Source organism: Gorilla gorilla, chromosome 4, assembly GCF_029281585.2.
Source record: "Gorilla gorilla gorilla isolate KB3781 chromosome 4, NHGRI_mGorGor1-v2.1_pri, whole genome shotgun sequence".
Lineage (NCBI taxonomy): Eukaryota > Metazoa > Chordata > Mammalia > Primates > Hominidae > Gorilla > Gorilla gorilla.
The window spans coordinates 34784534-34806656 of record NC_073228.2 but is presented as its reverse complement, the minus strand read 5'-3'; the positions used below and the strand labels follow the sequence as shown (position 1 = coordinate 34806656).

General features: G+C 44.1%; 1 protein-coding gene and 1 long non-coding RNA gene across 10 annotated transcripts in view; one reads left to right on the top strand and one right to left on the bottom strand.

Moving 5' to 3' along the window:
- Positions 1 to 2680: 2680 nt before the first annotated feature.
- LOC129533476 (uncharacterized) lies at positions 2681 to 5772 on the bottom strand. The gene is made up of 3 exons (XR_008679740.2): positions 5402 to 5772; positions 4463 to 4641; positions 2681 to 3628 (listed from the first exon to the last, which is right to left on the bottom strand). It is a non-coding gene; the product is annotated as an uncharacterized lncRNA (long non-coding RNA).
- A 349-nt stretch (positions 5773 to 6121) lies between these two features.
- MSI2 (musashi RNA binding protein 2) overlaps positions 6122 to 22123 on the top strand; it is a 427746-nt gene continuing 411744 nt past the window's right edge. For 8 of the 9 annotated variants that reach the window (XR_008679738.2, XM_055386794.2, XM_055386792.2 and 5 more), the window contains exons 1-5: positions 6140 to 6404; positions 6698 to 6738; positions 7061 to 7142; positions 7858 to 7942; positions 11737 to 11778. Coding sequence is in view for 8 of the 9 variants with exons in the window: in XM_055386794.2 (XP_055242769.1) it covers positions 6343 to 6404; positions 6698 to 6738; positions 7061 to 7142; positions 7858 to 7942; positions 11737 to 11778 (312 nt within the window). In the remaining variant the exon portion in view is untranslated. Of the gene's footprint in view, positions 6405 to 6697; positions 6739 to 7060; positions 7143 to 7857; positions 7943 to 11736; positions 11779 to 22123 lie in introns of all 9 variants that reach the window. The other variant, XM_031010710.3, reaches the window with a different exon arrangement.

Here is a 22123-nt window from a genome sequence, read left to right as displayed (position 1 = left end):
GGTGCCTGTAATACCAGCTACTCGGAGGCTGAGTCAGGAGAATCACTTGAACCCAAGAGGCAGAGGTTGTAGTGAGCTGATTGTACCACTGCACTCCAGCATGGCTGACAGAGTGAGACTCTGTCTCAAAAAAAAAAAAAAAGGCCTCGGCCTCCCAAAGTGCTGGGATTACAGGTGTGAGCCACCATGCCCGGCCAATAGCATCTCTTATACACTGCTAGTAGGAGTACAAATTGGAACACCACTTTGGAAAACAGCTTAGTATTACCTTGTAAAATTTTACATTCACGTATGTTACGACCCAGCAATTACTCCAAAGAGAAATTCTGATCTATGTGCATCAGAAGGTAAGAATGTTCATAATAACACTGTTTATAATAGCCAAAAAAAAAAAAAAATTCCTGAAAGCAACCCAAAGGCTTGTTTGTGAGAGAATAGAGAAACTAAACTGTGGCACAGTCACATAATGGAATATTATACAACTGGGAGAAAGAATGAACTACAACCTGATACAGAAATCTAATTTTGTTCCCCCCACCCCCCCAGGGCCCTGGCTAGAGGATCTAATTGATTCTTAATAATTTCATATTGAGTAAATTATCAAGCCTCAGAAATTTTTCATAAAGTTTCAAAACAAAAAGTAAAACAAAACAAATATTAGTCATTGATATGCATGATAAAACTTTTTAAAAAGCGAAAAATCATAACAAATACAAGATTCAGACTGGTGGTTACTTTAGAGGAACAAAATAGGGAGGAACACATAAGCAGATGTTACATTAAGTCAAGTCATTGTTTCTGTTTTAGTTCTCTGGTTGAATAGCAGGTTTACAGGTATTCATGATATCAGCAAATAAAATAAAATAGGGCCATGAGTATACACAATGATGATAGTGTGTTATACTAGAGATTGTGACTAATATATTTTTGTGCCCCTAAATTGTGATATTTTGTGATCTTTAAAAATATCAGCAATCACAATAAATGTAAATGGACTAAACTTACTAGTTAGCACAATAATGAACCAGAGCTAACTATATGCTATTTACAGGAGACTGAACAAAAAATTTGGGACATGGAAAGGTTCAAAGTAAAAGGAAAGAGGGAAAGAGAAAGATCTATCAGTCAAGGGCTAATTAAAAGAGTAGTTACATTTATTACAGACATAGTAGACTTTAAAGCAAAAGGCATTAGGGATAAGTATCTTCTGTGCCAATATTAAAGGAATAATTCGCTAGGAAAATAGCAAATCTAAGCTCGTATGCACTGAATAACAAGGCCTTAAAATACACAAAGCAAAAAGTATGAGAAGCAGAAAATGTATAGTTACAGTGGGAAATTTTAACAGTTCTTTTTGATGCACCTGACAACATACTTTTAAAATACAGCAAAATTTGAGAGAATTACAGGAGAAACTGGCAAATCTAGTCACATAGAAATTTTAATGTACTTGTATAAAAAGCAACAGGTCAAGCCGACAAAATATTAGTAAGGCTACAGGAAATCTAGATAATATAATTAATAAGTCTGATCTAATAGACCCATATAAAATGCTATACTTAAAAATTAAGGCATATACATTCTTTTCAAATCTACATGAAACATTTATAAAAATTGACTGCACCAAAGCAAGTTTCAATAAGTAACAAAGAATCTGCTTCATATAGATCACATTCTTTGACCTTAATTCAGTTAAGTTAGACGTTAGTAACTAAAGAATAACCTCAAATACCCCTCAAATACATCTGTATTAATTCACTAGTCAAACAAGAAATCGTATCTGAAATCTAATTTTTTTTTTTTTTTTAAACAGGATCTCGCTCTGTCACCCAGGCTGGAGTAGTGACATGATCATGGCTCACTACAGTCTCAACTTCCCAGGCTCCAGTGATCCTCCCACCTCAGCCTCCTGAGTAGCTGGGCCTATAGGTGCATGTTAGCACACCTGGCTAGTTTCTAGAAAAGTTTTCTTTTGCAGAGATGGGGCCTCACTATGTTGCCCAGGCTGGTCTCAAACTCCTGGGCTCCAGTGATCCTCCCACCTTGGCCTCCCAAAGTGCTGGGATTACAGGCATGCCATTGTGTCCAGCCTAAAATCTAAACTTTTTTTACCTCATTGGTGATAAAAAGTCTATATATCTTGTGGAATATAGCTTGAGTGGTACTTAAAGTGAAATCTGTAGTCTTAAATGTTAAAATCAGAAAACAGATGGCTAAAAATTAATTACCTAAGGCAACAATTCAAAAAAAAAAAAAAAAGCAACAGAATAAATCCAAAAAGAGCAGCAGCAGAAGGGAATACTATATGATATATATTAATATTACATTACATATTATATTCTCACAAACTATATAATAGTATATATTTTCTATTGTGCCATATATAACGATATAATATATAATAATATATAAGAACAAAACTTACTGGAACAGAAAAAGAAACAATATTGAAACTAAAGTCTGGTTCTTTGGAAACACTAATAGAAAGTAGAAAGAAAACACTAGTAAAAAAAAAAAGATCTCTGGCACAGCTGATCCAGATAAGAAAAAATACATATAAAATGATATTTAGAATGAAAAAAAAATTATGGATAGATACAGCAGAGATTAAAATACATTAAGAGATAACTATGAACAGCATTTTGTCAACACATTTGAAAACCTAGATGGTATGGATAATTTCCTTGAAAAACACAGTGTATAAAAATAGATTCAAGAAGAAAACAGAAAACCTGAAGAGATCTACAAGCATTAAAGAAATGGAATCAGTAGTTAAAAATCAACCCACGAAATGTCTATCCCAGACCCAGACAATTTACCTGCAAGTTCTACCAAACATTCAAGGAACACATAATTCCAATCTTACACACACTGTTCCAGAAAATGAAAAAAGAAGGAACATTTACCAGTTCATTTTATGAGACCAGTATAACCAGACAAAGGCAGTAAGAAAAGGGAAAACTGCAGCCAATTTGACTTATGAACATGAATACAAAAAGAATCCTAGAATGAAATTAAATGTTGGCCATCATTCATTCATTCATCCACTCACTCATTCAGTCAATCATTATTTATTGAGCGTCAACCGTGCGCCAGCAGGCACTGTGCTAGTACATGGAGAGCAGAAAGGGACGGGAGCTTCTGGCTTAGAGGAGATGGGCAATAAAGCAAACGATCATACAGGGTAAGGTACACAGAGGACGTTCTGGTAAGGTAACTGCATATCAAAGGGCATTCGACCCTGTCAGAGAGGTCTGGGAAAGATTTCCAGGCACGTAAGTGGAGTAAGGGTGGATGTGGGAAGACTGTTTTGTAAGCTGTTGCAGGGCCTCAGGTGGGAGATCTGGGATGCAGCAGCAAGAAAGATGGATTTGAACTTGGGCTTCCTTTAGAAAGGCTAAGTGGAGATGTTGAATAGGAAATTGACCAGAGCCTGGAGCTCTTCAGGAAGGGTGGGGCTGGAGATTTCAATTTGAGTGGCATCAACATGTGTTTAAACCCATCCTGGAAGATTGAGTTTGAAGAAGGAAGTGTCCAACATTGTCTTGGGCTGTTGAGACTTTCAGAGGGTTGAGGACTGATATTGTGCTGCTTGAATTCTCCTGATGCAGGGGCTACATTGACTGAGCTGGAGAAAAAAAATGCATAAAATAATAATAATAATAATAATAATAAGCTATTACAAATAATGTAGAGCAAAGGGGCAGCAAGAGGGAATTTTTTTGGACAATGAAACTGTTCTGCATCTTGATTATGGTGGTGGTTACATGACTCTATACATATGTCAAAACTCATAGGATTACAGACCAAAAAGAGTAAATGTTACCGTATATAAATTAAAAATAAATGAGTAAAAACAATGTAGTAATGGAGACTTAAAATCCAGTTCTTTCTAAGCCCTGACTTTGTAACCGCAGCTCTAGCCCCTCTCTGGATTTTAAATCAGTTCTATAAGTGTCAGCTTGTGGAGGTCTATACCAGACAGGAAGGGCTCCCAACTCTCGCCTTGTGAGGGACAGAATAAACACGCAGGCAGCAGAGGCCACACGGCATTGGACTGATGGTCAGAGGGTGGGGGTGGGGTGTAGCCTGGTGAGTTTGGCACCTCTGAGACGCTGATGTATAATGAGGGGATTAGATTAGGAAAGGCCTTTCTACCTAGGATGGCCTGTGGTTCTACCGTAAAAATCCCAAACACAATACAATTAGCTCTGTTGTCTGCATTTTGTTTAGAATAATCAATCATAATAAACAATCATTGTAACAACTGGCTGTTCAACACATGAGACCCCAGATGATTTGGGAAGGAGCTTGGAGTGACAGGAAATGTTTGGGTTTGTGGTTTAAAGCCTTAGAGCACCTTCTCAATATGATTATATTGAGTAGTGATTGATAATAAACACGACTCAGGTTTACAGTGAAAAAGGAACTATTACAACATTGGTTCACTTCAGCCTCTCACCTTCACCACATCAATCCTGTCAAGGAGGAATTACTGCAATTTAGGGAACAGGGAGACTGAGAGTCTGGTCACTCAAGGCTATGGCTGGTGTTGAGATTTTCCCAATATTCCATTTTTCCAAAGCCCACGGTGGATTTGGTACAGTTTTGGTGTTGAGTGTATTCCTTTGTCTCCTAATCCTATGAAAATTAATGGAAAAGTGTTAATTGGGCATCAATTCATGCTTAACATTAATCTCAGTATTTGATGAACCACAACTTTATGTTGCCCCTCATGCCATATTAACTCAGTTTATTGCAACAATTTAAAACAATACAGATTTAAAACAATATGGGTAATTGTGTCCGTATTGTTTCAAATGCCCCATAAATTGAAACCAGCCCGAATTTGGGCAGTCTGGAATCTGCCGGGGAAACTTTCATGCGATGCCTTTGGAAGGCTACAGACATTGTCTTTTTGGAGTTGTCAGTGCATGAAGGTATGAAACCGCATTTATTAAGCACCTACTGTATGCCAGAACCCGTGCTGCACAATACTACTGCTGCTAAGGTGGGAGTGATTCTGAAGCCTTCTGCCACCCTAGCTACCTCTGCAAGTCGTGAGGGGTCTTGGGCTATTTTAGTATCATGCACTTTACTATCCTGGCATACAAAGGCTGGGTGAGAAATAAAATATATAACGAACGGATTACACAGGGGATTCCTGAAATAACCACCCTTCCCATCCATCCCAGAGACACCCCAAAAGTACTTCTCGTTATATACAAACATTTGCTTTGAACCTCAATCATGTGACCTTGACTCCTATAACCTATCTTACTACATTTTTAAAACACTGTATGATTAACGCGGAAACCCTTTCTTCGGCACTTTCTCGCCACTGGAATCGCGTCAGTTTCTCAAAGTTCCAAAATAACCTTTCCCGGGCACGGATTGGTACCTCTACTGGGGAAGGGCGGGGAACCGCGCAAGACGTGCCGGTGTGGAGCGAGAGCCAGAGAGAACTTCCAGCGCAAAAGGAAAATAAAACTTGTGGCTGGTGTTTGTGCAGGAGGGTCGCCGCCATCCTGAAGCCCCCCGATCCTGGGGCGTCTCGGGGGCCGCCAAAGGAGCGCCAGGGTGTGGGTTTGCTCCCGACGTCCTTGACCTAAATTTCTGAGCGGTGGCTGGAAACAGGGCACAGCGGAGGGCGGGCGGCTGGTGCCATCCCCGGATCTCGGCGGCAGGGGCCGGCAAACTTGAATGGAGAGGGCGAACTAGAGAGGGTGGGGGGCGTCTTCTCCCAGGTCCGGGTGAGGAGCCACAGCAAGCTCCCCGCGCCTCCCCTCCCCCGATCCACCCGCCCCCCGCAGCCCATGTGATCCAGGGAAGTCGGGGTGCGCTCCCCCTCCCCCTGCGCCCTGCCGGCCGGGAGGCGGGGTCCCCTCCGCCCGCGGGGTTCGCGCGCCACCCTTGTGGGTCCGGCCGTGGGGGGCCGAGTGTGCGCGCGCGGGCAGGCGGGGGCCGCACGGGGGTGCGTGACGTCACCGGCATTGGTTACACGACGTTCTAGAACTCCGCCCCACGTGCGCCGGGGAGGAGGGGGAGGAGGAGGAGGAGATGGGGGTGGGGAGGAGGAGGGGGAGAGGTGGGGATGGGCCGGGGGGGCGGGGACGGGGGGTGTGCGAGGCAGCGGGGCTGAGCTAAGCCGAGCCCACGTGTGACGGCTCTCGCCGCTGCCCCGGCTCTGCCGCTCGCAGAGAGATTCGGAGGAGCCCGGGCGGGGGGGAGGAGGAGGGGGAGGAGGGAGCGGAGATCTCGGGGCTCGGAGCCGGCCGCCGCTCCGCTCCGATAGCTGTGGGGCTCGGTTTTTTGGGGGTGGGGGGGCGGGGGGGCTCAGATATGGAGGCAAATGGGAGCCAAGGCACCTCGGGCAGCGCCAACGACTCCCAGCACGACCCCGGGTAAGTTTCCAGCCGCTGCCCACCGCGCCGCCTTGGGCTCGCTCTCCTTGCAGCGGCGGGGACGGCGGTGCGCGGAGCCGGGCATCTCCCGCGCCCCCCCGCCTCTCCCGCGCGCCCCCCCCGTGGAAGTTACACACCTTTGGATTGCATTTCGCCGTCACCTTCTCCCCCACCCCACCTCCCGGCTCTCGCTCGCTCGCTCCCCCCCGCTTTCCTTTTAGCTTTTGTAAGTTACACGTCAAAATGGCCGATCTGACATCGGTGCTCACTTCTGTTATGTTTTCTCCCTCTAGTAAAATGTTTATCGGTGGACTGAGCTGGCAGACCTCACCAGGTAAGGGAGGGAGGGGGGGACGCCTGGGTCCCCCCCTTCTTGGCTTCTTTATTGCTCTTTGTTATCCCGGTGTAGGAGCCCCCCCCCCGCCATTGGCTCCCCACTTCTCCTGTGCAAGGTTATTTTTTTTAAATAGCAAATCCTTTCTGAGCCCTCTATGCGACCTCTGTTGCCGAATTTCCCCCGCGTGTGCAAAAAATGCAAAAACAAAACAGAATAACAACAGAAAACTACTTTTGGATTTTGTCCTTGATCAAAATTTGCATTGCTTTTTTTTTCCACACCTTCTCTCCCCCCCACCTCTCTCTTTCTCTCTCTACAGATAGCCTTAGAGACTATTTTAGCAAATTTGGAGAAATTAGAGAATGTATGGTCATGAGAGATCCCACTACGAAACGCTCCAGGTAAACCATTCCCTTCTGGATTTTGTCTTTATTTTAGAACAAAGTTTAAGTTTTATTTTTGGAGGTGTCTTCGGAAGTAGCTAAGCGGATTAGAATGGGGCTCAGGCGCGTGGCTGATCTCGAACGGCGCTCTATACCACCCCCACCGCCCCCTAGTAACCCCAGAGGTTATTGTTAATTGGAGCTGAACTCTGGATACAGAGATACCCATCTCTCTGCTTTAAGTCATTTTCCCGTCGCTTCTTTTTCTCTGTTTAAAATGACATTCAGCTTCATTTACTTTCGCATAGTTTTTTTTTTTTTTATCTTAATGTGTGTTTCCCCCACACTCCCAGCTCCCCAAACTCTTAAGATCCCTCTTAAGATGGTGGTGAATCTCTTCTAAGTGCCGGGCTTTCTTCGGAATAAAACAAAGCGTTAAGAAAGGGAAGGGGAGGAGGAGAGGAAACTGAGGTGGCCAAAGAGTGGAGGCACCAGCATTTTCCAAGTTACCTCCACCCTCCCTGCCCCCGTTCCACTTCCCCCGTTAACCTTGATGTTTTTTCTTGCGAGGTGGAGGGCTGTAGGCAGGAGGGGAATTGGAGGAGGGGAGTGGGAGGTGGGGGTGCGTGGGGGGCAACTTTTGCTCCTCATTCAGCCTTAGGTCTCACTCCTGGTTGCTTTCAATGGTGTCACATTTTCTCGTTTGTTTTTCTCCCTCTTTGTCTCCTTTCAGAGGCTTCGGTTTCGTCACGTTCGCAGACCCAGCAAGTGTAGATAAAGTATTAGGTCAGCCCCACCATGAGTTAGATTCCAAGACGGTAGGTTGCTTTTTGTTGTTGTTGTTCGCCCCTTTTCAGGAACGATCTGGGCATTGACAGCCCCATTTAAAGGGACAGTGCCTTCTTTTGCTTCTGTGCTAGAACTGAGTAGTTTTAAACTGAGCTAGCGAGTTGGCTCAAAAGTTTGCTGCTGTGGCTGGCTTTGGGGTTTTCTTTTTAGAGCCTGTCCCATTGCAGCTTCAGAGGCTGCCAAGGTTAGGCTTGGGGAGGAGAGGGTTCGGCTCCTGGAGAGTCTGCCTTCCCGGCCTGGGGACTGTGCAGAGAAACTCCACCAGAGAACAAATGCAACTTTTCTTTGTCAGCCAAGCACAGCACGCGTTACCAACTGTGGCTGTGGGGATCAGCTTTGAGAAGGCACAGCCTGCTTTGTGGCCAAGGGGGACAGCAGTGGGAAGGAGGGGAGAGGGCGCTAATTACAGGTCCAGGCAACAGGTTTCTCTTGGGGCACTTGGGATTTGGAATGTGGTTTGGGAAGGGAAGGGGACGCTGGCGGAGCTGAGCTGGGCATCCACTGGGGTGACTCCAGATGGCGTGAAATCTAAGGCTGATAAGGCCTGGGGGTTTCAAAGTGATTTTTTTTCCTTCCTTTTCTTTCTCAGATCCTTTCATTTGAGTATGGGTACTTTTATACATTACAAGTTTTAAAAATCCAGAATAGAAGGGGGAAAAGTCTCCAGGCAGAGGTCAGAAGGGGAAGGGAAGAAAGAGTGTCTGTATATAACAATACATTTAATCGGAGGGGGAGTGTGCAGTGTTTTATTTAGCCCCTGTGTGGGCTTCCTGCCTCTCCTCCCTTCCCTTTATGTCTACCAGAGTTTCCCCACGGTTTTTATTAATATATATCTGCCCCGAACAGAGGCCTTAAGATGACATTGGGCTGTAGTGCTGGGTTGCATGGAACTTCACTCCTCTGTGATGGGGTAGTGGGACAAGGCCAGAGATGGGGCTCTACTTCCATCCGCCTCTTATGAAAGTGAGCAAGACATTCCCTACCTCTGGGTCTCAATTTCCTCTTCTGTAAAATAAGTGGACCGAGGTGATCTTTCAAGCCCCTTTTGGCTTTAACATTGAATGGAAGAGAAGGAAAGAAAATAAAGAAACCTGGCAACCTTCGGTGCACTTGAATTGATTTTGCAAATTCACCCTCTTTCTCTGATCAAAGAGATCAGGAGTGCGTGCCTTCTCCTAAGAAAGAAACCCACCTACACTCTTAGTTGCTTTATTAATTGTCCTGGACTTGTCATAGCTTGCATGCAGCCCAGCCTTTTGTACTTTTAGATAATTTAATTTCAGAAATCATTTGTAGGATGATAACAGATGTCTGAAAAATTTTTCTCTCCTTGATTTCGTGGCTAGCCATTTCAAAAAGCTAGTGAAATTAAAGAGGAAAATCTTTTCAAGGCAAATTTGGGAATTTATCATCCACCCCCTCTTGCTACCTGGGTGGGAGAAACAGTATTTGGTTTCTGTGGTGGCTGGTGGGTCATATTCCTCTGTATCAGGTGCAAAGCCTGCAGTTTCCCTCTCTGATTGTTTATAGACATGTTTTGGTCACTATTATTTAGTGTAACCTAGCTTTTGACTTTGTTTCAACGTTCAGTGCAGGAGGCAGAAGCGGTTGGTTTATTGACATGGAAACGAGGATCTTGTTTACTGTTACCTTAAAAGCTTTGTTTAGGTAACGGCCATTCACATCCAAAATAGTACCCTAGTCTTTTCCTAGAGGACTTGTAGATACAGTAAGTAGAGCTGTACCTAACTAACTAATGTTTTAATTTTTGGTAGTTTTCTTTTTTGTTTGTTTTTTAAAAAATAGTTGACAGGGATGTGCAAAAGGTTGGGATTTGCCATGCTTAACTTGACCCTTCCTCTCCTTCAGAGATCTCAGCGTGTAAACTTTGCACGCTGAGGAACTTCGATCATGATATAATGCTCTGATACGGCCACACACCATCCAGGAGTTCTGAATTGGCTTTTTCGTTTTGTGATTTAAGTTTTCTTTAGTACTTCACTTTCTTCATTGCACCTTACTTCTTCCAGCTCCTGGCACCTCCCTCAACATACCCCACACCTGTTACCCCATAAACAAGGTGATTTCTGATTGCAATTGTGTGCCGGCCAACTAAAAAAAACACCCTCTGGGGAGTATTTATAAAAAGACACCTCTGTCTTACGTACGTCAACAGAATGGAAAATCCACACCTGTTGTATTTCTCTTGTAGACAAGCGCTAGTCAGTGCTGGACACACCTGTAGATGCAGTAATGTTAATCTTTATGAAAGGGTAGTTTTCTAGATCAGAGATTTTTGTCTATTTTAGTTTTTGAAAAGTAATCTCTCATTTCTCAGGTGATGTTTCAAGGTAGGGAATGCAATGCAGACTTTTATTAGGTCTTTAAGCCCCCGTAATAACAGCAGGAAATCCTCATGTGTCTTTCTGGCTGGGACCCTAGGTGATGTAAGTCAGGGAACAAATGAACTATCCTCCGTGCTTCCCACTCCGCACCCCCACCTCCCTACTTTCCTCCACAGCATTACTCTTTTCTCCCCCCCTCCCTCTCATGGCAGAAGTGAAAACAAAGCTCAGATTTACTTTTTAAAAGGAAAACATTTTAATATGAAGGCCAAAGCCTGGAAATAAATAACTGGTAGCATGTTTATACTATCTGTGTTACATTTTTACCCAAAGATTTGTGACATTTAGAAATTGAATGAAAACCGACAACGGGAGTATTTTCACATTTCTTTCCTCCTCTTTTTATCTGTGCAGTCACTTTTTTCCTCCCTCACATCAGCCTGTTAGATTCACATACTTCCGGGAGAACTGTTCTGAGTTGTACAGCTAGACCCTGATTGAGCATCATGCGTTTTGCAAGTGTCTGATTTGGACTGGAGGATGTTTTTCCACTTGGATTGAGGTTGGGGTAGGGGAATTCCCTACTTGTTGCACTAGATTCTGACTACTTCTTTTATTCAGTAACTTTTTTTTTTTTGGTGCCCTCCCCATGATGGGATTTCTTTTCTAATTTGGGTTTAGGTTGCTTATAGATTTTTCCTCCCTGTTGTTTTGAAAGTCCAGGTGGATTTAGCTCACATGCTTCATTTTCTTTACTTAAAAAAATTATTTTTTATCTTTTGAGGTATAACTACAGAACAGATGATCTTTTTGGTTAATCCTGGGTAACTTTACTTTTGCTAAAATGAATTAATTAACTGAAGCAGAGCACTGTGTTGGATGTCTATGGGGAGTTTTTGGATGTTGTTGATTTAAAAAATTTTTGGAATCTCTTTTCCCTCCTGTGTTGTTTAGTTATCATCAGGGAGAAGAAATACCATCCAATTACCTACTGCTAGAGAATACTTACATTTAATTTTCAGGTTATGGTTTTTTTCCCAATGATAATGATGCTCCCATCTTTTCTCCCAGCCATGCATAGCAAATTAGATGTAGATACCACTTAATATTCAGTGTCTGGAAGAAGAAGCCCTTGCCTAAATAAGAATTACGTGAGATCTGGTTTATTAAGAGCATCACACACTGAAATGCATGGTGGGTCATTTCAGAAAGGCTAGCTAGCTATGTTAGTTACCTGATCTGTTGGAGGGATGGTTAAAGTTGAGAGCAAAGTTTAAGAAACTGTTGAGTTGCCTGAGAAGTTACTAAAAGCTGGATTATAAGCCTGAGAAATGAGTGATTAATAATTACGTGATTAATCATATATTTTTTCTTTAAAGTACTTTATTGACTCCTGCTTTTCTGTTTTTTTTTCCCAGATTGACCCCAAAGTTGCATTTCCTCGTCGAGCGCAACCCAAGGTAAGTAGGAGAATAAACAGTAGGATTTTAGCACTCAGAGATGATTGCCAAGAATTTCAAATTTCAAACAGCATTGGCCATGAACTGTTGAAGCCTGGTATTCACTGTTCCTTCGGGGTATCAGGACAGGCTGGGCAAGTAGTCCTGTGAGATAACCATGCGTCTCTAAGTTAGCCATCCCAAGGTGGCTTCTGAACATCCACCTGGGGCAGGGACAAGTCTGATGTTTAGTGGAAGGACGTGTTTCCATCGACTGCAGTATTTTTTGCAAGGATTCTATTTGTTTTTTAAGCATTTCCAATATCATATCAGGAAAAGTCGAACATTTCCTTGTGACTCTTTTGGAGGGTACTCTTTGAGGCTTTACAACTTGGAGTTAATGCAGAGGAGTAGAGTTTGACTAAACAGCTGATCCTTTCTTGGAAAAAACAACTTCTTAGGCCCATAAAGCCTTAAATCTGGGAGAGCAAGCAGTGGATATCTTGGTTTTAGGTTGGTTGGATAAGTCAGGGCATACTTGAAACCAACAGTGCTTCTTATTTGTGCAAGTGCTGGTGCCTGGGTGGAGAAGTCCTGAAAATGTTGTAACCTTGTAGGAGTGGCACTACAAGACTTGCTTAAAGAATTGAGATAGGGCTTCACTTTTTTAGAAGTGTGTCGTTAACATAGTTTTCACTGAGCTTGCCAGGTGTGGCTATGAGAACACAGTTGCATGAAGCCTGAGGTTAAATTGGAAGGGCTTATGGCTTACATGTTACATTTACACTTTTTAGTTACTATTTTTCTTCCTTATGTAGCACTGGAAGAAATGCTTTCTATGTATCTTCTGGATTTGTCATTCTTTTAGGGAAAGGGGAAAAGTTGAAGCTTCTAAGTCGGAAAAGGTTGTGGCTTTAGCAAATTCAGTTTATTTCTTTATGCATAGTCTCCCAGAAGTGGAACCTTTTAATCGTGTAAAGAGAGGAATGGTTTTGCACATTAGTATAGAAAAAGTTGGTGATTGTGATGGTACTTTGGGAATTTCAGGTCTGGGGCATACCACTTGATTGATTGATTCCTTCCTTCCCTCCTTCTTTCTCTCCCTCCCTCCTTGTTCTCTTCTCCCTTTTTTAAAGACGGAAACACAACTTTTTAAGTAAATACAATGAAATATTTTATTCAGGCATTTTTTTGTAATGCCTAAGCAAATGATAGGAATTAATGATTAGGTTATTTTTGTACTTAGCACAAACTTTGGAATTGCCCTTATTGTTTTAGTTACTTCCCAAACTGTCTGTGATCCTTCACATTTCAGAGGGCTTCCCAGAGTTAGCAGTATTTCCTGGGTTTGGAGGAATTGCTGTTTCTTCCATAAGTGTGAATCTTCAAATTTCCAGGTTAGTCATTCGATCACTCAGAGCTTGGATCAGATTACCCAAGAGGGAAGCTGGAAAAATCCCTTACGTGGTAAAACCATGGGTTTGACCTGTTTTTCTCTCCCCTTTGTTGTCCCCCTTCCTTAACTTTGTTTTTAAATGAGAAAAGCAATATTTCACTTTAATACACTCTGCAGTGATGCATTCAACTTGAAAACGAGACAGAATATTTCTCAAACTTGTCAAAGTGTGCATTCCTTTCCCAGCCCTCAACTCCACATCTGGAATGTTTGTAGGTGAATTAACATGAAACCACTTGGGGGAGAACATCTTTCCATGAATTCCAGGGATTTAATAATACCACCTTACTGTGTATGACATACTTCACTTTACGGAGGACTAGGCTGTTCATCATCTCCATCTGAATTCCATCTCCTGGGGCATTTGGCTGTTGTCCCTAACCTTCTCTCAGTCTCAGTGTGCTCATCTGTAAAGTAGGAGTGATGACATAGCTCTCCCAGAAGGTTTTTGCGTAGAGTAAAAGAGCATGGTCTGCGACAAAGGTCTTTGTCGTTGTCATTATTTTTCTTGTTGGTTTTCTCATCATTGTTCCGGTTGTTGTTTGCAAGTGGGACAGCCTGGGTTCGGATGCTGATGGTGCCACTCCTTAGCTGTGTGAATTTGAACAGGTCGTTTAACTTCCTTGAACCTTCGTTTTTCCATCTCATAGAGTTTTTCTGCAGATTACGTAAATTAATAAAGGTAAAGGGACTGAAAAAAAAAAAAGACGTTGCATGGTAATGCCATGGAAGCGTTAACCTGCTATCTTATTTATTTATTTATTTTTGAGATGGGACCTCACTGTGTTGCCCAGGCTGGTCTTAAACTCCTGGGCCAAGCTATCCTCCCACCTCTGCCCCCCAGAGTGCTGGGATTATAGGCGTGAGCCACTGTGCCTGGCCAACCTGCTATTTTTTACTACCATTTTTATTAAGTCCTCACATCAATCCTGTGAGAGGTTGAGTAATAATAATGATACTAGTTGAATTTATATGCCAGGCACTATTGCAGAGACTTTATTAATCCATTTAATCCTCATGCAGCCCTATGAGGAGAGTACTAGTATGAGCTCATTTTATAAATGAGGAAACTGAGGCACAGATGGATGTCCAGGAGCCATACCCAGGCAACCTGGCTGTAGAACTGGGCCTTTCACCAATGTGCCATGCTGTGGGGGTACCTCAGGGGATGGCCCCTCTGCTATGCGACAGGAGATGGGCTCGGAGAGGTCAGCGGGCTGTGCTGAGGGAACCATAGCCAGAGGCCCAGTACTTTGAAGTTCTGCGTTCCTGGGCCTAGGTGATTTGCCTTGCCCCATCATGTTATACCAGTGTGTGACACTGTCTTGTATCTTTCGATCTGACCCCTCAGGCCATCTTTTCAGATGGTTCTGGAGTTACTCAACCCCAGTGAGGCAACAGAGTAAATGCCAAGGTTGTATGGTGGTTGGGAATTGGGACAGGGTGGGGAGAAAGTGTCTTCCCTGTCTACGGTTATTTTCCAATAGAATTTGAGCCTGGCCACCGGGATTTCAGACCAGAGTTAGTGTTGGGGGCCAAAACCCAGTTGGCAGGAGCATAGAACTTTAAGTCGACCCTGATTTATTTATCGTTTATCTCCCTTCAATAAAACTTCTGTGTTTTTGTGTTCAGGTCACAGTGGCAGAGGGAACCCTGCCCCTCCTCGTGGGATGGGCGAGGAGCTTGTAAATGATATGTCAGTGCGTGTTTCAGTTAAAATGAGTTTCTCTGCTTTCTGGCTGTCCCTCCTTGCTAACGCTCGCCAGAGAAATATTCCGTGGAGGTGTTAAAACAAGACTAGTGGAAAGAAGTGGTAACTTAAAAAGAAAGAAAATCCATGGCAGTGAAGAACAGATTTCATATTAGTACTGTCATAGTATTCTCTAATGTATCATATAAATAAAAATCTGTTTAGACCAGAATTTTAATAAGTCACCAAAGGAAGGTTTTGAATCCTACAGTTTATGTATCCCCCTTTGCGATGTAAATGTTCACATCTCAAGTGAAGTAGAGTGGGGAGACTCTTTGGAGACTAGAGGCTGTTAATTAGTGAAGTATATTTTGATCAGGGCAAGAAGACTGGTTCATTCTATATCTTCGTATTTCTCTGGATGATTATTTCATTTTGTAAAATATGTAAGAGATCCCCCCCCCAGCCCCTTATCTTTTTAAAAATTAAAATGGTCATGCTCTTCTAAAAAGATGACTTAATTTGAAGGCTTTGGAGACATGAGGATGATGGGGATCCATCACTCCCTGTTCTTTGCTCCCTTTGGACTGGAGTGTTGGCTGTCTGGAAGAGTTTTGCTTGAGCTCGTGGGTTATTTTCTTCTATGTGGAGGAACCAAGAGACTCTTTAGCATCTTTCAGCAAGAGCAAGGTCTGGGTGTACTCACCATCTGTCTTAATTATCCTTGTGTATAAGAAAACATTCCCATCTTTTCCCAATTGCCATTTCCTTCCTTAACTTTTAGAGGCCAGAACCTCATCTGTTGATGCAGGGAGATCTCACTTCTTTAACCTATTTCTAGTTGCCTTCAGTCACAGCGGGGTGGCCAGGGGCGAGTCACTTAAGCCTCCCCAAGGCTCAGTTTCCTCCTTTGTAAAAGAGGGAGAATTATAGTACTCACTGCCTGCAGTTGTTTGGAGGATAAATGCAAAATTCTTCACTGGGAGTCTGGCATAAAATAGCACCCCGCAAATGTCTGTTGATCTTATTATTGTAGAATTATTATTTTTATTATTATTATTTTTAAGACGGAGCCTCACTCTGTCGCCCAGGCTGGAGTGCAGTGGTGAGATCTTGGCTCACTGCAACCTCCGCCTCCCGGGTTCAAGCAATTCTCCCACCTCAGCCTCCCGAGTAGCTGGGATTACAGGCACCTGCCATCATGCCTGGCTAATTTTTGTATTTTTGTAGAAATGGGGTTTCACCATGTTGGCCAGGCTGGTCTTGAACTCCTGACCTCAGGTGATCCACCTGCCTTGGCCTCCCAAAGTGCTGGGATTACAGGCATGAGCCACCGCGCCCGACCAGATAATTATTTTAATAGAATAAAAAAAAGTACAATGGTGAAATGACTGAAGGAAAATCTTAATTGGAATGTAAGCTCCCTGAGGGCAGGGAACTGTTGGCAGCTGCTGTTTGGTAACTAAATGAACGAACTGAATCCAGCCTGCTTTTTTCACCGTGGAGGTGGCTGCTACCCAGTAAAGTTACGTTGGTTGCTTCAGATCCACACTTAGGTTGTAGCAGGGCTGAGCTAGCAGTCAGGTTTTCCTGTTCCTGTCTTGTCCTCTTACGTGGCTTCAGGGCCCTGGAAGGTTCTCTGCTAAGCACGCATCCAGATGGGTGCAATGGCAGCCCGAGCGTGTACACGCACACCTCCTGTTCTGGGGGAGTGGTTTCTTGGCAGCTTCTCAAGGGCGAAGGGTGAGTTTTCGGCATCTGGCCTTCCCTTGCTGCTGTGGGTCAGGTCATTCTAGCATCTTGCCATCTTGGATGATCTGCAGCTGTCATCTCGGCAGCCACCGTGAACCGGCCTGCCAGTGGGTTTTCTTGTTCCCAGAGAGGATGTGGTAGTGTGTCTGCAGCCCTTTTCCACAGCAGCGAGGACCTGGGAGGATTAGTGGCTTAGCTTCTTTCTTGTCGGTGAGCACCGCTCCTTCCTATGTTCCAAGTCAGTAGCAGGTGTCAGCTCAAGGAGGAGGGGCACCTTGTCCTACAAATGTCCTTTCCCTGGATTTTGCCGTTCCTCACATGCTTTCGTTTCATTGTTGAGGTCAGTCTCTTAGGACTACGAAGCTCCTGTGTTCTTTGTCAGATGATTTTTGGCAGACAGGTGAGCCTCCTCTGCTGCCCGGGAAGGGAGGAGAAGGCAGTCTCGGAGGAACCAGCTGACCATCTCAGGTGCCCCTTGGGGCAGCGTCCATTCTTTGTGTCCTATTTTGTATTTTTAAACCCGGACAATCTTCGGCCGAAAACCCCGAGAACACACAGGGGAGATGTAGTTCATCATCTCTCTCTTCCCGTTTGATCTAGTGTGTTCATTTAACAAGAGCTGGGTTAATCCTTGTTCATTGCCAACTGTATGCGTGCACCCGCTTTTGGAGGGATTCAGGAAACACTCAGTGCTTCCTGATGTGCACGGAACACAGTCTCGACGTCTTAGCTTGGTGCTTAATTAAGGTCCTTCAAAATCTGTACCAGGGTCTTTTCCACCTTATCTCTCAATTCTTCTAGTTTTTGCTGCCTTGAAACTGAATGCTCACCCTTCTCTGAGAAACCTGTCCTTTTGCAGATTTCCCTCTCTGCACTGCCCTTCCCTTCTCTGTACACAACAGACCCTCTTTGAAAGCCCAGCTTCATCATTATCTTTTCCACGAAGCTGTCCCTGCCCCTTTGTGGAAACAGTCATACTTCTTTGGATTTCCACAGCACTTACCTTTTCTTTGGTTAAGCCCCTTCCAACAATAATAAATTAGCAAAAACTTGTGGAGCACATACATCTGTTGCATGTTGTGCTAGACATTCACTCATTCATTTATTCACCAAACAAGCACCGACCGTTTGCCAGATACTGTGCAAAATTCGGGGGATAGTGTGGAGAATATGACAAAGTTCCTGCCATCACCAAACTTTTGCTCTAGTGGGGCAAATAAGCAGTGAGCAAACAGATAAGTATATAACATGCTCTCAGGTGTGATCACCAAAGCCAAGGAGGAGCGATGGCGGGAGTGGGGTGGACCATATCTTTGGTACAGTCAGTTGCCACTTTCAGTAGTTCAGAAATTATTTACCAAGTTTCTGCTCAGCACCGGGGATTGTGTTAGGTACTTTGTTCTGAGTTTTATGGTATTTAGGTTCATGCCTTATCTTCTCCATTGGACACAAGCATATTTTACTAATAATTAAAAAAAAAAAAACCCAGCCAGGTGCGGTGGCTCATGCCTGTAATCCCAACACTTTGGGAGGCCGAGGCGGGTGGATCACGAGGTCAGGAGTTCAAGATCATCCTGGCCAAGATGGTGAAACCCCGTCTCTACTGAAAATACAAAAATTAGCCAGGCATGGTGGCGGGCACCTGTAATCCCAGCTACTCGGGAGGCTGAGGCAGAGAATTGCTTGAATCTGGGAGGCGGAGGTTGCAGTGAGCCGAGATTGGGCCACTGCACTCCAGCCTGGGTAACAGAGCGAGACTCCATCTCAAACAAACAAACAAACAACCAAACAAAAAACACCCTATCCTTAGCCCTTACTTGTGCACTTTCGTACATCGTGGACTTCCATTTAGGTAGAGCAAATGAAAAATGCCAGAAGAAACACCGTTCTTGTCTTTAAGAACATTAGCTCCAGGTTGGGAGGAGGGGGTGACCTGTGATACTGGAAAGGATGGGATAAGCACAGTAGAAGAGGTAGGAACAGCATTTTGAGGAAGGGCAATCTAAGCTTCTAGGAAGAGGTGGTCTTTGCCCCAGGTCTTGAAGATCAGGTAGGAAGGAATAATGGCAGGAATGCTGTTCTTCCTTTCGGCTAGGAACTAGGAAAGGTCAGGGTGTGCAGGTGTTGCAAAGGGTGTGTGCTGCAGAGTGGTCTGGCATGAGGCTTGCAAAGTAGGTTGGAGCCAGTTTGTAGAAGGCCTCAAGGGCCCAATAAGGCAAACTGACAGGTGCTGTGGGGAACCTGTTGTGTGTCTGTGTGGGTGTATGGGGATGCTCTGTGGAATGTTCTGAGCTCATTCAGACCCGTATAGAAGCTGGGGTCACTGATAGGACCATGGCTGATGCTGTTGCCTGGAGAACTTCCAACCTGAGCTTGTGGCTTAAGCTTAATGCAGGCTATGTTCTCTCTGGCCAGAGTCTCTCTTGCCATAGACTCTTCTTCTTCAGGAGTGATGCTCTTAGCAGATGCCACCTCTACCTTTGGGGTGTGTGGCTGCTTACAAAGAGCTCTCTCATTCTCTTGTTTCTACCTTCTGTCCTCTTCTCTTTTCCTCCTTAACAAGGGACCATGATATAGATACAATTCCAAAGTCCTGTACTTTGTCCTTGTTTAAGCTGTGATCGTGACCTCACCATGTGTAGACAGTGAGATGTCATTTCTCAATGTGGACATCACAGATTGCCTGTATAACCCCAGTGTGTGTCCCGTGGCTCAGAGCAGTCTGACCTGTGACTTCATAGATGGTATCTGCTTGGGGTCGCCTTTGGCTGAGTGTCTGCTTGGTGAAGAATATGCATTTTTGGAATCATGATCTCTGCTTTCCGTGTGGTGTGAAGTGCGCAGGTGTGGTCTTGGCGCTGCGCACCCTGTGGTATGTTGTAGCAGCAACCTCACTTGGTCGGTCCAGCTGGGACAGTTGTCCCACTGGGTCCAGAGTAGGATAAGATATTTTCCATTCTCCCTTCTTTTGAAGATAGCACCAGGCTTCCAACCATCTGGAATGTTAGCCTTAGGGTGGATGCCTGGCTGCTATCTTGCTTTATTTTAGCTGTGAGATTTTGAATAGTTAAAAAGAAAAATTCTAATTCAGAATAATGACTGTCATTTATTGTGAGTTTATATGTTATAGTCATAGTACCGAGACTATATACTTAGTCTTCTTTAATCCTTACAACAATCCTTTGAAATAGTTGGTATTATCTCCGTTTGACAGGTGGGTAAACTGGGGCCTGAGAGGGCAAACAGCTTTCTAGAACCATAGAACTAGCAAGGTTCAGGGTTGGCCTTTGGACCAAAGTCTCTCTGAATCCCAAGGCTTTGTTCTCCTCTCTGCTAAGCCTTGCTGCATCCTACATGAGTGGGCAGAGTTGAGGTTGCCACTTTGCCTGATGGCTATAAAATGCTCAGGCTGAGGAATAGAATTTGTGATAGTCTAGCTGGAAAGCTTCAGGTTAATTTTTGTTACCTGTTTTCTGAGAGCTTGTTTAGCATAGGTAAGTGCCACTTACCAGCTATGGCATTTTAGACAAGTCACTTAGTGGTTTTGCACCTCCAGTTTTACCTGTTAAATGGGATAGCAACTGTCCCTCCATTGTAGAACTGCTAAGGGTAAGATGGACTGAGCTAATGCATATGAATGGCTAGGGTGATAGCTGCATGTTGTGGGTACAGTATAAGCATTCATCATCTGTTACTGTCCCCGAAAAATGTCCCTGCCCCCATCATCAGGGGACCTTATAACCGAGCAGCTCGTGGGTTGATTAGCACTGTTGCTCCTTTCTAGGGTGAGGGATAGAACAGCACATTGAGATTGGAAAATTCTGTGTCAGTGGCTTGGCCTGCTCATGAGGTCCTGGCTCTCGAGGCGAGATAGCATGCAGCCTTTATCTTGGGGATGCTTGATGGGCATTAGGAATTCATTTCCTTTTCCGTATCTGATGCCTGTGTTTTTGCTGCCTCTGAGAGTAAAGTCCCGGGGAGCAGCTAGGGAACAGCTGAGACACTGCTGTGTGAGAGGTCTCCCCATGAGTCTTCTCTCTCCCTGTACTGGTCTTTATCTGCCCGGGGGTAGCTCTACCAATGACTGATCTGAAAGCATCACATTCATTTATTTGTCACTGGCTGTGACAGGCAAGTTAATGCTAATGGATTCTTTTTTTAGCCTGTTGTCTGGGATGAGTTTCTCTCAAACGTCCTGAAATCTAAGGCATTAGGAGAATGTGTAACTTTTATGGCAGGGGAGGATTTATAAAATAAATAGGGTTTTGTGTGCAAGGACCTTAAATTTAGGTTAGGGGTATGAGCAGCCAAGGAGCGGGGGTGTCGGGCAAGCACAGAGTCTTCTTTTTAAGAAATCCATTCAAGAGCTCTAAATTGCTGTTTCTGTTTCAATTATGTGACAATTTCAAGGGTTTAGAAAAATCTAATAAAATGGTCTTGATGATGCATTCTGGGGAGAGAGTGCTTCAGAAGATCTAGGAGAATAAATTCCTTGGGGGTCAAGAGATTCTCGTTCCTGCCACCTTGGGCCTTCCTTCGTCTGGGTTTTTACATTTTTATTGTTTTGAAGGGCAGAAAATGGTGTAGGAATGTATTCAGGGCTTCATCCATACCCTCCACCGAAATGAATTATTCTCTTTGGGCAATTGCAAAATAGACGGGCCACTGCAATCTTTTTTTTTTTTTAAGCTGACATATTGTAAACGACTTTCAGACCATGATTTGTGTGTGTAGTGATGTTGAATAAAGCACCAAAGAAAAGAAACTGAAGGAGGGGAAAGAGTGAGGAGGGAGGCACTATAAAAGTTTTTTTCTTTTCTGCCATCAAAGCTTTTGATAGTTTCCTAAAGCACAGAAGTTTACAATGGAAGCGGGCTTTTGGGCCGCCTAGGGGAACAGAGTGCAGAAAGACCTAGTGTAGCAAAATGTGATGCTGAGTGACATTAATGAGGTGACCGCTCTGGTGGGAGGGAGGCAAGGAACCAGCCAAGTAGCAGTTCCCATGACTTGCTCTCAGCTGAGTGTTTCCTTCTGCATGCTTGCATGGGCGCCTGTGTGTGTTTGTGCATGCACAAGTTGTGTTTCCTAAGTCTTCAGATGGAATTTTTAACACCAAACCCTGTTTGGTTTACTGTGGTGTTCTCCACCCTAAAGAGGCCGTGAATGTTGAGTTTTGTCCTTTATTCCCACCTGCTGAAAAGTAAAGTTTTCAACTTAGCGGCATTTTGTTTTTACTTTCTGGATACCTGCTGGAGCCTGGCTGGGCGGCGTGTCAGGCCAACATCACAGAGCTGGGCACTGTTGGAACACCAAACCAAGAGTGTGAAAAGTCAATATTCTCATTTCTGAAATGAATTCCAGGAAGAGGGGAAAAGAAAACCTGTTGGTGTACAGATCCCGCCCCTCCAAAGGCCCTAGATCGATAACACTTCATATTGGTGGCATAAATGAAACATGGCAACAACTGC